The sequence below is a fragment of the Danio rerio genome, chromosome 16 (genome assembly GCF_052040795.2).
Source record: "Danio rerio strain M-AB ecotype USA chromosome 16, GRCz13ab, whole genome shotgun sequence".
Lineage (NCBI taxonomy): Eukaryota > Metazoa > Chordata > Actinopteri > Cypriniformes > Danionidae > Danio > Danio rerio.
The window spans coordinates 53,618,426-53,635,321 of NC_141036.1; the positions used below are offsets into that span (position 1 = coordinate 53,618,426).

Consider the following 16,896-nt stretch of genomic DNA (forward strand, 5'->3'; position numbering starts at 1 on the left):
TGACAAGAAAATGAATGAATGAATGAATGAATGATGACTCGAAAGGAACAAGATCATGACACCAACCTCATGTATGGCCATGTTACACTTTATCATCCTCTGGATAATGATCGTCTGACCGTGCTGCTCCTCTGAAGTAATTTGCAACTTGGTCTTGATGGTGAATCTCCTTCAGAAATGACAGCGACTTTTTGTTTACGAGTTTGTGAGCATTTGAGTAGTTGCTGTCATGTGATGTGCGTTTGACTGTATCTCGCGTTTGTTTCATACAGATTACAAAAACTTTTGTTTTCAACAGTAGTTGGTTCATTTATAAGAGATTTCGAGCTTTATGTATATACATTTCTTAGGTCTGTGAAGCAAGCATTTGCTAAGATTCCAGTAGGTTTGTTGATCACATAAACTGCCATGAAAGCACACATCTGGTCTGAGCTTTCCCCCCAGAGAATTGTCAGTCTCTATATTGAACATTAGACTTTTCCCCATTCAAAGCTATACAGTATGAGTGAGACGTCTTGTGTATTCTATAGTCTTTTTTAATATGCAGTTGCTATGGAATTCTTCAGGTTGACGTCAACAGAAGGATAATCACTGGTTAGCACTGTAGCTTCACAGCAAGAAGGTCACTGGTTCGAGCGCTGACTGGGTCAGTTGGCATTTCTGTGTGGACTACATGTTCTTCCTGTGTTCGCTGTATAAAACATGTGCTAGAAAATTTGGTGGATCATTCCTCTATGGCGACCCAGAATAATAATAATAAAAAGTGTCCAGCACTGTGGCGCAGGTAGCACAATCGTCTCATAGCAAGAAGGTCGCTGGTTCGAGCCTCAGCTAGGTCAGTTGGGGTTTCTGTGTAGAGTTTGCATGTTCTCCCCATGTCATTGTGGGTTTCCTCCAGGTGCAAGTCCAAAGACATGTGCTATGGGTGAATTGGGTAAGCTAAATTGTCTTTAGTGTATTTGTGTGAATGAGTGAATATGAATGTTTACTAGTGATGGGTTGCAGCTGGAAGGGCATGCGCTGCTTAAAACATATGCTGAATAGGTTGGCGATTTGTTGGCAGTAAAATTATTATTATTTATAATAATAATAATAATAATAATAATAATAATAACAGATATTTAAAAAAGTATTACTACTACTACTACTACTACTAATAATAATAATAATAATAATTAATAATAGTAAAAAAATAAATAATAAAATAAATAATAATAATAATAATAATAATAATAATAATAATAAATAATAATAATAATAATAATAATAATAATAATAATAATAATAATAATAATAATAATAATAATAATAATAATAATAATAATAAAACAAAAACAAAAACAAAACAATAGCAAGAAATGGAAAAACAAATACAAAAGAATACGATACGATAAAATATATGATACAATATAATACTAAACAAAATGTAACACAAAAAAACACAGAAAAAAACAACTACAAAAAAAGCAAAAAACGAAAAATGAATACAAACAAATACAATATGGTATGATATTATACGATATATGACACCATATGATACTAAGTGAAATGAAACAAAACTAAATGGAACTTAACTAAACTATTTGTACAAAAATATACATAAGGCGCCTTCCTATTTTTAGAGTCTAAAAATATAACAGACTTAAAGTCACTGGTTTGACCATGTCCTATTTCGAGAAAAAGAAAAAAAAATCTCTGTGATGAGAGGTTTTGTAAAGAGTTGAGAACTTCAAGTGCAGTTTGATGTGATATTTTAAGAAGACCTTCAGCGCTTCTTTTTCTCAATTCTTTCTCTTTCCTCCTACAGAGTCAAATCATTGCACTTTCATAATCAAGCGAGACGCCCTGCGGCATCCTTCCTAAACACTCACCAGCATTCACAGGAAAACATTTAGTAGAGTTAAAAAAAAAAAAAAAATTAATATATGCTTGTACAAACTGAGAAGGTTTAAATCTGATGAAACAAAACATGAAAGACTGAACTCTTCTTCAGCTAGAGGAATTTTAAAATGTATGTATTGGATGAATAAATGTCACCATATATCGAAAGAATCATGCATCCATTGGCTAAACTCTCACTATATAATATAATGTAATGTAATGTAATGTAATGTGATGTGATGTGATGTAATATAATATAATATAATATAATATAATATAATATAATATAATATAATATAATATACTATAATATAATATAACATAACATAATATAATATAATATAATATAATATAATATAATATAATATAATATAATATAATATAATATAATATGACATAATATAATATAATATAATATAATATAATATAATATAATATAATATAATATAATATAATATAATATAATATAATATAATATAATATAATATAATATAATATAATATAATATATTTCTGCATTTATCGGGATTTGATTTGTATTTTTTGAACTCTAAAATTGAAATTTACCATCTATATTATTTATTTTATTTTTTAAATATTTCTTTACAAACTGAGCTAGAATTGAGCTACCAATTTATTGTATTATTCTTTACACACCAAACTAAATGAACTATCATTTCATTTTACTTTACGTTTATTTACTTAACGTTTATTTACTTATTTCATTTCAATTTTATTTACTTATTTTATTTAATTTAATTTTGTTTTAATTTAAACAAAATAATTTATTAAAAATACTTAATTTAATTTAACATTCATACATTTTTTTTTTTTCGGCTTAGTCCCTTTATTAATTTGGGTCGCACAGCTGAATGAACTGCCAACTTATCCAACACTATCAACCAGAATTGCTTTATTTTATTACTTATAATATATATAGGACACACACACACACACACACGCACACGCGCACACACACGCACGCACACACGCACACACACACACACACACACACACACACACACACACACACACACACACACACACACACACACCCACACCCACACCCGCACACACACACGCACACGCACACACACACACACACACACACACACACCACCATAAAATCTAATAAACAAAAGTTTTTGGGGTCCCCTGACACATTTTTGTTGTTGTCTGCGCTATTTGCAGTGCATTTCTATATTTGCATGTGTTGAGTACTTTCATGCATAAAAATCTATTAATATAATCATATAATTAAAGTATAGAAAAAGTGTTTTATCATTTCCCGAGTCCACCAGTATTCAAGTACAGTAACAGAATGATAAAAATAAAAATAATTCAATAAAATTAATCATACTTAGGGTAAAAAATGGTACAATTTCTGAATGTTTTTAAAGTCATTATACAATCACAGGCATCAAAAACACATGTACATAATAAATTATAGTACAAACTAAACATTGCATATCCTACAATGTGACTACTGAGAATGATCACATTGCGATATCGATGCTGAAAAGATATATTGCACAGCTCTAGTTTCAACAGCCATCAATTGCACATCATTCTCAAGATTTCTGCTTAAATCCCAGTAAAGTGTAAGTTGATGTGTCCCACAGCTACCAAACCTTATAAACAACAAAACCAGTCGCAGCTAAATCTCTGTAGCCCCTCTTAAGAGCAGAGTTTTCTACAGTTCATACAAGGTCACAAATACAATTTTCCCTTTGTTTGTTCCTAGATGTTTCGGTATCACACTGAGCACAGTCGACATGGCCTGTTACCAGCAAAACTAAACAAAATAACCGCTCGTACATGCATAAAATATGAGGCTCAGATAAACACGCCTCTGATGTGAGGATTTAAGCTTCGAAACATGATCTCAGTCGCCCCGGAGAATTAAAAGTCCAAACCCTTTCAGAAGTTGTGATCCTGCTGGGCCGCGGTGATGCCCCTGATGTTAGGCAAAATGACTCCAGAGACGGCTGGATTTCGCTTTTAATAACCCTTTACAGTGAAAAGGAATTGCAGCGCTGTTGCAGAAACATACATAAGCGCACATTTCATCTGCAACTACTGTGCCTATTCAATTACAGCAAATGCAATTCTCAGAAATGAAAAGAACTGCTGTTTTCTGCAACTCGATTTCCGCTTTTTTTTCTTCCCCTTCACTAAAAGGCTTTTATCACACTCATGTATGTTCTGTACAATAGCAGCTTTTAGCCTTTTGTTAATATTCCTTGATGATCATTTGTATTAAAGGGGTATTATCATGCAAAAAATCACGTTTTAAACACAGTTCTGTGGCAACAGTGTATGAATATAGCCAGCATCTAATAGTAAAAATAAATTCATCACACTCGTAGGGATGGATTTTACTCGGACTTAAATGTGCCTTGTAATAAAACAACAAAAACTCTGGAATCTAAAGAAAAAGGCCCAGGACAGACTTTGGCCCAATCCCAATTCTACCTCTTGGCCCTACTACCCCTCGTTTTGCACGTGCACGCCAAGGGGTAGCGCCCCATTCACACGGGGCGTCAGCGTCAATGCTTCCCATTCACTTTGAAGGTGTGACGTCAGAGGCACTTCAAAGGCGTTGCTTGCTGCAGAAGTTGGAACTAGCTCAACTTTTCAAGCGCCGACGGAAGCGTCAGCCAATCTGTATGCAACGCTGTATGCAAATACACCAGCTAGACCAGTGGTGGGCAAACCTGGTCCTGGAGGGCCGGTGTCCTGCATAGTTTAGGGCCGGTGTCCTGCATCTCTAATCAAACACACCTGAACATGCCAATCAGTGTCTTCAAGACCACTAGAAATCTATAAGCAGGTGTGTTTCATCAGAGTTAGAGCTAAACTGTGCAAGACACCGGCCCTCCAGGACCGAGTTTGCCCACCCCTGAGCAAGACAGTGGCCTATTGCTGACTGAATTTCATTGGCTGACGCTTCTATGACGATCGCTTCAGCCCCAACTTCAGACACACCTTCAGTCAAGCGTTGATGCTGAAGCTCTGTGTGAACGGGGCATAGGGGTGTCCCAATTCTCTTTTGCTTAAAGGAGTAGGGCTAAGGGGAAGGAGTGAATCCATCTTTGAATTAATATTTTTCAGGATCACACTCGAAACCAAGGCGGAAGAAAATATCCCAGACTACACCAGCCACAGCAGCACCCGGAAGTAAGGAGATGCACAAACTAGTATGTTTTTGTCATTAATACAAATGTTTACAACAAACAAGCACATGTTTTAATTTATTCATAATCACGTTAATGTTTTACCGTCATGCTTTAAAAAAAAGAAACGGTAAAATAAAAAACGCAAAATTTTGTGATCTATAATCATCCCTAATCATAACTCCTGTGTAGCAGTCCCACAACATTCTGACACTGGATGACACTCGAATACCCTGTCAGTAATGTCTGGGAATGGGCTTTTTACAGTGTCTGCTATAATGTTAATGTTTTTTGGTGTGTTTACATAGTTGAATATGGCCACCGTGTTAAATGCACAGTATTACGATCTTATTGCCACATTAGATCTTTATGATAACATAACATATACCTTCCGTGATTTCCTGAAGATAAATTCCCAAAATAAAACACACCTGTAATAACTACAGCATTCGCGATCGTCTGATCTCATATGAAGCAAGAGATTGTGATGACATATGATGACCTGTGCTGGTGCTCTAGTGCTGCCCCAATTCCTAGGGGTAAATTTTGAAGCCCGTCCCCTTAACCCTCGGTTGTAAGGGCCAAGGGGAAGGGGTACAAAAATAGAATTGAGATTGGGCCTTTGGGTGCTTTTACATCTGTAGTTCGCTTCATTTGGTCCAAACCAAGGGCAATAAATGATACATTGTAGCATTTTCTGCCGTCTTTGGGTCGTTTTCACACCACACTGATTGCTTTGGTCCGAACCAGTTTAAAAGAACTAAAATGCAGTCATCTGACAAAACCATCATTCATTGGCCAGATTGTATTAAGTGTATCGAACTGTTTTTCGATTGGTCAAAATTCATGTGCGTAAAAATCCCATGGATCTCCCGCAAGTAAACAAACTGGCAGACACAAAAAAAAAAACACTTTTTACTATGGAGTTACGACTGCGCTGACTGATTGTATCCCTGCTCATATAGTATACTATATAGTTTGTGTGCATCACTTTAGTCAAACTATACATTTCGAGAATGAAGCTTGGCTGTGGTTGAAAACAATGTTTTAATGCATTGCACGTCATTTCAGGAGGAGTGAATTAATTTAATAAACTGCGACAAGGTCAACTTGCGGAAATATTACCAACGATCCATCAGGTAATGTTTTTCCCTCTCTCTCTATATTTAAAATTGTTGGTAAAGCGCTGTCAACAAATATTTTTCCTCTACATTCCATAATGCAGAGCGCATCGGTCTACAGCAGCTGGATTAGTCTAAAAAGGTGCAGTACTTTTTGCGTTTGGGTCTGTTTTAGTTTGGATCATATTCTCACCACAAACAAACCGCTCCATGATTCGTTTGAAAGAGTACCGAGACCATCTGTTCAAAGGAGGTCTTGGTATGCTTTTTTTGTCCACTTTTGGTGCGCACTCGAGTACGATTGCTACATTCACATCTGCCCAAACAAACCGCACCAAGAGGGAAAACAAACTCAAGTGCGATTCAACCGAACTAAATAAGGCATGTGTGAAAGCACCCTTTGACACATTCTTTCCCTTTTTCTTGAACTTTCCTTCCCCTCTGGTATTGATAAATACTTGATAAATACTCAGGTGTGACTGGTAACAAGTTTTTTTCAATTTTAAGGGTGGTTGGATAAAGCCAACATACTGTTATACTACATAAACTTCTTCTTCGTCTTCTTAGACTATTTTAGGAACGCATCTCCTAGACTGTTCATACTACAACCATCCAACAAACTCCAAACCCTCTAAACTATACTGAATTATATTGCAATATCTTTTCCAACTGATCCGACTTATGGTTTTCTGAAAACTGTCTTGGAAAATTCGGAAAAGTCCTATTGACTTAACATTGGACTAAACTTTGTGACCACATAACTTTGCGCCAGACTGTCATACAGACTAAAGGTTGGGCTCAATTAACTCAGGCTTCCAATCTGCCAATCACTGATGAGTTACTAGCCACACCCCAGCAACCACTTATGGATCCCTAGCAACTGTACCATAGATTTCCATTGTAAAATAACTGCCTTTGACTTTATATTGGACATAATAACAACATACCAATCCATACTAACAATATACTAAACTGTACAATTTGGATCAAAGCCTTTAAGGGAGAGTTTTAAAGAGTTATAAAACATTATTTGTGGGGTATTTTGAGGTTATTATAATGTGGATATAACTTGAATATGTTCCAATAAATGCTATAATTAATGTGGATATAGCTTTCACTTTAGAATAGGGGGTCAAATTGTATTTATTAGCACTGTATTAATGACAACTTAGCCTTAATTATTAGATTGTTTTAGTCAAACTTGAATATTTCCTAATAAGTGTCATAATTAATGTGGATATAGCTTTCACTTTAGAATAGGGGGTCAAATTGTCTTTATTAGCACTGTATTAATGACATTTTAGCCTTAATTATTAGATTGTTTTAGTCAATAAACTTAATTATTCCCCAATATGTGCAATCATTAATGTGGATATAACATTCACTTTAGAATAGGGGGTCAAATTGCCTTTTATAGCACTTAATTAATGACATTTTAGACATTTAGTTTGCTCATGCTTAACTGATGCATGACATAACCCTTAAAATGTTAAGATGTAAACTTTAATTGGTAGCGCTTTTGTTTTCAAATAATGCTTAATTGTGAACAAATTAACCATTAATTAATGCATTATTTTGAACCACATCTTGTAATAAGCGACATAATAGGTTGAAAGCTCTGTTCTTACCGAACTCTCCAGGAACTGAAATCTCATAGACGCAGGACTGGCCGGTAGTGTAGTTGCGAGGGTAGTTTGGGGACAGAATGGTGCCCTCCGAACCTGTCGAGCGGCTTCCACATGGAGCTGGAGAAAAGACACCAAAGATCAATTCAGTCTGAATGCATGCTGATATTCAATATACAAGTAAATAGGCAACTATATGCCATCAACAAGTCAATAATGGTGGCTTAATAGTGACTTTAATAAATGAGAGTTTTTAAAATGATACCTTTTCACATGTATCTGCGAAAATGACTAAAACTGCATTATTATTCATGCCAGTTCACTTTTTTTTCAAAGCTGTATTTCCATGACATTCAAAATGCCAATGTAATTAAAATGGCCAAAACAAATGGCATAGTACATAAATGGCTTCAAAATCTTTTTTATGTATTGAATATACTGTCACGTTAAAATAAAATAAAATAAAATAAATGAAAAAAATAAAAATAAAATAAATAAAATAAAATGAAAAAATAAATTAAATAAAATAAAAGGCTCAGTGGTTAGCACTGACACCTCAAAGCAAAAAGGTCACTGGTTGGAGTCCCGGCTGGGCTAGTTGTGGTTTCTTGTGGAGTTTGCACGTTCTCCCTGTGTTTTTCCCCACAGTCCAAAGCCATGTGCTATAGGTAGGGTTTCGTCGATAGACGATGCCATCTTCCATTGCTGATGGTCAATAGACAACACGATGCTGAGCCGGTATCGCCGATTCTCCGCCCCACCCACATTGTGAACCCGCTCGCGAAAAATACACAATTAGGCCCTATTTACACTAATACGTCTTCTTCTTAAAATGGCATTTTAAAAACGAAAATGATCCACATCTACACTGTGTTTTACCTGGAATTTATGAACAGCCCTCTGTCCGCTGAAAACGCACATCATGTGACCACACACCGACACAGCCACACACAGTCATGAGCTCCTCTGAGCTCCAGAGAGCAGTGTGCGTCGGACAGTTTATCAAGGATGTACCGCTGGATCGCGTCTCACTATAGTTGTTAAATGTTAGATTCAGACATCCCAAGTCTTCCAGAAGTTCCTGGAGTCTCTTTGCATTTGCGGTACTCATAATGCCCGCAAATGAGTGATAATTATCCGAAAATTGCGCGCCTCCCACCCGGTCCTCAAATAAGTTGCACACCCTTCCCACCCCTGAATCCTATCTCGCTCTTCAGAAATGCTGCATGCACTTTGTCAAACACTGCCTCCAACCCCATGCTTTTCACATGATGTTGATGCCATCGTCCATCGCGATGTTTCACATTAGACATTGTACAATGCCAAATTGGTCGACATGGCCAAACCCTAGTTCGAGTGTGAGTATGAATGAGTGTGTATGGGTGCTTCCCAGTACTTGAAGACCATCACTGTGTAAATCATATACTGGCATAGTGGTCGGTAAAATGTAATAAAATTAAAAAAATAAAAAATAAAAATAATAATAATAATAAAAAATGAATAAAATAAGATTAAATTAAATTAAATTAAATTAAATTAAATTAAATTAAATTAAATTAAATTAAATTAAATTAAATTAAATTAAATTAAATTAAATTAAATTAAATTAAATTATTAAGTGCTGGGCAAAAACGAATTGTGATTAATAGCATCCAAAATATAAGTTTGTTTTGACATAAAATTTGTGTGTACGGGTACTGTGTATATTTATTTAGTATATAAAGTATAAATGCACATGCATGTTTATATTTAAGAAAATAAATGTATATTTAAATTTAAATATAATATATGTATATGCATATGATATAAACTATATGTAAATTTAAATATAAATGCAAAGAAATTGTGTAAATTGTATAGTTTTGTATTTCTGCATATTACATACACATAATATATACAAAGTAGACTGCTTATATTATACTATAGATATAATCTTGATTAATCTTTGATTTTTTTTTTAATTTTATAGTTTAGTTAGGCACATGGGCACATTAACATGAGAGTGTTCAATAAAAACAGTAAATAAAATGATTTTGGGCCATTTATGTACTAAACAAGGGCATTTTGAATGTTATGAAAAGACAGCATTTGAAACAGTTTTTTTTTTTTTTTTTTTTTTTGACCTGGCATGAATAATACTGCAATTTTAGTTATTTTCACAGATGCATGTGAAGAGGGATCATTTTGATAACACTGTCATCTATACACAATACTTTTCAAAAAAAAAGAAAAAAAAAAGAAAACATATTTTCCATTTTTTATTGCAGTGTTGTCATGCAAATGTGCCCTGTCATCTTTCTTTTTCTTCTTGTTTTCTTTTATCTTTATTTGTTGCCAACCTCTTTTAACAACATGAGACACACAGTAAAAAAAAAACTGGAAAAAGCACATATGACTATCAATATTATTACTCATTCATTCATTTTCCCTCGGCTTAGTCCCTTTATTCATTAGGGGTCACCACAGCGGTATGAACCGCCAACTTATCCAGCATATGTTTTACGCAGTGGAATCCCTTCCAGCTGCAACCCATTACTGGGAAACACCCATACACTATTGCATTCACACACATACACTACGGACAATTTAGCTTATTTAATTCACCTGAACCACAAGTCTTTGGGCAGTGGGGGAAACCGAAGCACCCAGAGGAAACCCCACGCTAACACGAGGAGAACGCGCAAACTCCACACAGAAACGCCAAATGACCCAGTCAGGACACAAACCAGTGACCTTCTTGCTGTGAGGCGATCGTGTGACCCACTGCTCCATTTCTAATAACTGATTTATTTTATCTTTGCCATGATGAAAGTACATGATATTTGACTAGATATTTTTTTCAAGATACTAGTATTCAGCTTAAAGTGACGTTTAAAGGGTTAACTAAGTTAATTACACTACAAAAAAAAAAAAAATCTTATTGGATGAATTCAATTAATTGAGAGCTGGATTTCCATTTGCTAAATTTGTTTAGGACCAACTAAAAAATAAATAAATAAATAAATATATATATATATATATAAATATATAAATGCAATTGAGTTAGTCCAACAAGATTTTATCATATAAAAGTTTAAATACATTTGTATTTTTATTTACCTTCAACTTCAGATCTGATGATATCATGTATGACTAGGTGAAGTAAGTTTCAATATACTTTTATTTGAATTGATTCCATTAATTATCCCATTTTTAAGCATATTTCATGAGTTACATATACAGTTGATTGAGACTGATCTCAGTACTCATTTGAGGACAGTTATTGATCACTGAGCAAAGCAACAAATTGCAGTTATGCTAATTAAGCTGCCGACACTCAAAACATGAGTGCTTCTGCAAGGAGGTAATCTCAAAACTCAAAGCATTACATGAAAATCTTCTAAATCTTCAAACTAAAATGAAGATTAAACTCTAACAAGTCTTTCTATTAACTTTAAACACCTAAGATTACTTTTATTGTCAACATTTACCTCTCTTAATCTTCTAAATCTTCAAACTACAATGAAGATTCAACTCCAACAAGTCTTTCTATTTACTTTAAACACCTAAGATTACTTTATTGTTAACATTTACCTCTCTTAATTCAATCCCACGTAACTCATGCTGGGTACTACAAATCCCCTAAGCATTTAGTTGGACCAACACGATTCCTTTATGTTGTCCCAACACAAAATGCGAGTGTTAAAACAAATAAATTGGCCAAATAAACATATAAACATATTACTTACATTTAAGAACAGAAATGCTTTTTTTTAAAATATAGACTTTTTGTTATAAAAAAAAAATGACCAAATAAACTCCTATTTCTCATCTCGCGCACACAGACCTGCTTGTACAACACTGGAATACATCACATGCGGTCGGCCGGTCGCATACGGTCTAGTCGCAGGAGTTCAAATATTTCAACTGATCCGCAGCTCAATTCGGATCCGAATTTTCAGCATTTGGAGATGATCGGAGCTCAACGCAGCTCCCAGACGGCTCTCCATTGGAAATGGAAGACTTCCGGTCTGTCTCTTGACATTTGTCATGTGCAGTGTAAAGAAGGCTTAACTGTTTTTTTTCTGCAGACCATTAAAAACACTATGTTGCTTAAAAGGGCTAATATTACTGACCTTTAATTTTTTAAAATAAATAAAAAATGGCTGTGACCTCGACCCTGATCCAGCAATCGCTGTTTTTGGTTGGTCTGACTCACTTCGTGGGTTCAGTCATCAAATATAAAAAGCTATCCAATATGGAAAGGTGATGGCTAAAAAAACTAATTTTTGTCTAAAAATTTTTTTAAAAAAGGCATCAATACCACTTTTTAAACCATAGCTTTCAGAATTTTCTAGCAATTTACATTTAGAGAGACTTAGACACAATCTATCTGATAACTTGCTGGCTTCGAACCCATCTTTTTAACTATCTGTCAAATGCCAAGGATAACAGTTTAAAGGTACAACCCTGTCATCGTCTGCAAGATCACCATATTGGCTGTGCCCACTGGCCTAGATATACGTGTAACATTGTTAAATCATGTATAATACTGGAGGAACTGATATAATAATGGTTTTAATAATGGTCTTTTTATCATTTTTTGTATTTCTTTTCTGTCTTTATAGTTGTTGTTGATTTTGCATTGTTCTGTGTTGTTTTAAGGTCAAAAATAAAAACATAATATAAAAAAAATTAATAATAAAAAGCTTTTATTTAAAATTTTAATTATTTAAAAAGGCTTTTATTCTAGCCGAAATAAAGCAAATATAAAGAAAAAAATATTATAGAAAATACTGTGAAAAATTCCTTGCTCAAACATCATTTGGGAAATATTTGAAAAAGAATAACAGGAGGGTTAATAATTTTGACTTTGACTGTATAACTAAAGCTTTATTCAGAGCAGAACTTGAACTGTGTCAGACAAAAGGCAACATACAGTGTGCTGTAAATCTATATAATGTGACCTGAAATGACAGCGGTGGCGGCAGAGCAAGAGTTATGGCCGCATTGTTAACACTGCCGCGTTCAGTCATTCATCAACCGCCTCCAAACAGAATTATAGCCCTGACAATAATACTTTTCAATCTCACACTCTAAAATGCAACCTGAAAAGATACAGTCTATGCACGACCATCGATTAGTCCCCATCTGAATTATTTCTCCCCAATAAATGAAAGCATTTAGCATAAAGTAAGAGAGCGATGGGCAGATATAATTGTGGCATAAAAAGTGATTAGGATCTAATGGAGCGGGCTGAAGCTTTCATCCAGTCATGGAAGTCTGGAAAATACATAAATCTCTTTTTGCGGTGACATTTATAGCCTTTGACTTGCACACGTGGGGGAAAAAACTGCAGCGCCGTTTGCATTATTTGATGTGGAATTCAAAGTCCCGGTGTGGGTTTATTATTGCTGATCCCACAATATCGCATGGTGAAATATTAATTCTAGAAGATTAGCAAACATGACGCGGATGACAGAGGCAATACATCAGAGTGCTGAATTTGTGACTCGTCTTATAATTGTTCATCTGTGCGGCTGACAAGAAAAGTGTTTACAATGTTTCACGTCAATTCAAACGTCTCCCGGCTGCCGCAGTTTCACAAATCTAAAAACGCAGGACTTCTCTCAAAGGACCAAGCGCATACATGCGGTACAATGAGTTATGAATGTTGCTGGAGTTTCTTTTCAAAAGTATAGCTTGAATGATTTGGAGATCTGAGGAGAAACTGAGGGACTCAAACGTGACTGTGAAAGCTGCAAACCTTCAAGTAATGCTCCTGAAGAAAATAAAAGATGTGTTATGAGCTTTCTGTTTTGTTTTTTTCTTGAAAAAGAATGAAGGTTCTGAGCAGATTGTGTTAAAATGCTGTGTTTCATGAAGTTATTTGAGATCAATTTAAACAAATGCTACCCATCCTTATTAATTTGTCCTTATTTTGTTATTGCTTGCATAATAGCTTTGAGCATCTATTAATGTAGGTTTGTCATTTTTGCAAAGTAGATATAATTATTATTATAGTTTTAGTTATTATAATTCACGTTAAGTTTAAGTAAAAGATACATTTAAGTTTATTTTAAGTTCAATATTAGTTTAGTTTAAGTTAAGTTAAGCTACTGTGATTTAAGCTACTGTAAGTTAAGTTCAAGTTTAAAGTTAGTTGAGCTAATTTAAGTTAAATTAAGCTAAGCTAACCGAAGTTAAAGTTAAATTAAATTAAGTTCAAGTTTAAATTTAAAATTAAGTTAAATTTTGTTTAAAGTTAAGTTAAGCTACTAAGAAAAAGTTACATTTATTTTAAGTTTATTTTAAGTTAAATAGTAGTTAAATTAAGTTCAAGTTTAAGTTTAAAGTTAAGTCCAAGTTAATGTTAAAGTATAATGTTAAAAAGTTGAAGTTAAGTTTAAGATTAGTTTAGTTATGCTTGAAGTTAAATTTAAGTTAAAGTTAAGTTTAGGGTTAGTTACGCTAATTTAAGTTAAATTAAGGTAAGCTTAGCTATGTTTAAGGTTAAGTTAAAGTTTAAAGCTAAGTTTAATTTTGTTTAATGTTAAATTTGATGTTAAGTAAAGTTAAACTTTTAGTTTAATGTTTAGTTTAATGTTAAGTTTAATGTTAAAAACAGATTTAAGTTTAAATCTAATTTAGGCTAAAGTTAGCTAAGCTAAGTTAGAGGTTAAGTAAGTTAAAGTTAAGTTTAGTTAAGTTTTGATTAATCTTAAATTTGAAATAAAGTAAGGTTAAGTTAAGTTAGTTTAAGTTCATGTTAAGTTAAGGTAAAGATTACATTAAACGTTGGGTTATATAAGTTAAGCTTAAGTTCAATTTAAGTTTAATGTTATGTTTTGTTACATTTTGCAGTTATTACTTGATTACAAATTAGTGAGATTTTTGACCATCTAAATTGGCATTTTAATCTATTGAATATACTGCTTTTCCATGCATTAAAATGACTATCAACTTATCTCAAGCAATAAGCAAAATTAACACTAAATAAAACACAGTTCAAATGTTAAAGATACAAATGTTCAAGCTATGTTTTACAATGTTTTATGACTAAATTTACTCAAATCCTAGTACTTAAAAAAATAAATCATATTGCCCTAGGCTTACCACAATAAATTAAAACCTTTACAAATAAGAAAACAAAACAATAGTTAAATAGAAACTAATAACTAAATGTATAATCAAGGACAAATTACATTAAACATCTCCGACTTTATTAATTATACGTACACTGTAAACAATTTCCTGTAGAATCCACAGTAGCTTCCTCTTAATCAATAACAGCAAGATCACTGTATTTACACCATTTATCATGCTGTATTATATGTACAGCATTGTATATCTTTACTGTAAAATATACAGTTTCACATAAAAATAGTGTGTGCATTCTTCAGATAAAATATACTAAGCCACTGTAAACGTATCAGTCTGCTCTTATATACCTCTTTATGTAGTCATAGAAAAGCAGTCAAGCATTGTGACTTCATGTGTTTAGGATCAAGCTCCTCGAGCTCCTCCATAATTCCCCTCAGTCTCCACACATGCAGAAGTACAGCATGTTCAGCTCATCTCTCCAGAGGCACAAATAAAACCCAAGCAGATCATCCAGCATCTCTTCTCACCCGCGAGTCGCTCGTACAGGTGGAGGAGTGAGTGTAAGAGAGCCGTCAGACGCCCCGTCAGATGCCCCTGTGGGTTTGTGCATGCATACGACAGTCCAAGCGCGAGACCCCCACACAAACACATCCATTATTAATCAATGGTGTGCAGGCTGAAGAGCAGAGGTCTATGAAGAGACTGGCAGCAGTGGAGAGTCCTGCCACCGCCGTCTCGTCCTCCATCACGACACCCACTGCCTGCTAATTGGCAGCAGACGGAAACCAACACTTCAGGAGTAAAAATAGAGGAAAAAGGATAGAGGTGGACAAAATAGACAAATCAAGACCTTGAGTCAAAGTGCTGATAGTATGATGATGTACTTTTGATTTTTTGCATGACTTTAATTACAAAAGAGCGGATCTGGAAATGACTGGATCAGCTGGTTTATTGAATCATAATTGGAGACTCACTCTGACTGAATCATCTGAATAAGCAAAGTGATTGGAGACTCCTTCCTGATTGAATGCAGTGTGTTACACCAAGCAACTTCCCTGCACAAAGGATCATGTACCAAAGTTCCCATCAGGACCATTTGACTTAGTGAGTTTGAGACTCGCTGACTGGATCATTTGACTTATTGAGTTTTTTAACTGGTAACTCACTCTGACTGGATCATTTGGATCAGACATTTATTAACTGGAGACTCGCTCTGATTAAAGAAATTGACCAGTGAGTAGTTGACTAGTAACTCATTTTAAACAGATCATTTGACTCATTGAGTTGTTAACTGGAAACTTGCTCTGAATGGATAAACTGAATCAGTGAGTTGTTAACTGGTAACTTACTTTGAACAGATCATTTGACTCTGTGAGTTGTTAACTTGTAACTCATTCTGACTGGATCATTTGACTCAGTGAGGTGTTAACGCGTAACTCACTTTGACTGGATCATTTGAATTAGAAATTTGTCAATTGGAGACTCATTCTGACTGGATTAATTAAAACAATGAGATGTTACTAACTGGTAACTCGCTCTGAATTTATCATTTGGCTTAGTGAGTAGTTAACTGGAAACTTGCTCTGATTAGAATACTTGATTCAGTGAGTTGTAACTGTAAACTAACTCTGACTGGATCATTTGAATCAGAGATTTGTTAACTGGAGATTTGTTCTGACTATATAAATTGAATCAGTGAATTGTTAACCGGTAACTCACTCTGACTGGATCATTTGACTCGGTAAGTTGTTACCTGGTAACTCACTCTGACTGGATCATTTGACTCAGTGAGGTGTTAACTGGTAACTCATGACTGGATCATTTAAATCTGAGATTGGTTAACTGAAGACTCACTCTGACTGAAAAAATTTAATCCGTGAGTTGTTAACTGGTAACTTACTCTGACTGGATCATTTGAATCATAGGTTCGTTAACTGGAGACTCACCTTGACTGATTCAATTGATTCATTGAGTTGTAACTGGTAACTCACTCTTACAGAATCCTTTCAAT

The 16,896-nt window shown here is 34.3% G+C and overlaps 1 protein-coding gene across 3 annotated transcripts in view; it reads right to left on the reverse strand.

The window, feature by feature from the left end:
- Nucleotides 1–16,896, reverse strand: part of csmd3a (CUB and Sushi multiple domains 3a) — a 647,261-nt gene that overhangs the window by 297,386 nt on the left and 332,979 nt on the right. For all 3 annotated transcript variants that reach the window (XM_087287879.1, XM_087287878.1, XM_087287880.1), the window contains one exon: nt 7,806–7,922. In XM_087287879.1, the coding sequence (XP_087144005.1) occupies nt 7,806–7,922 (117 nt within the window). The remainder of the gene's footprint in view (nt 1–7,805; nt 7,923–16,896) is intronic.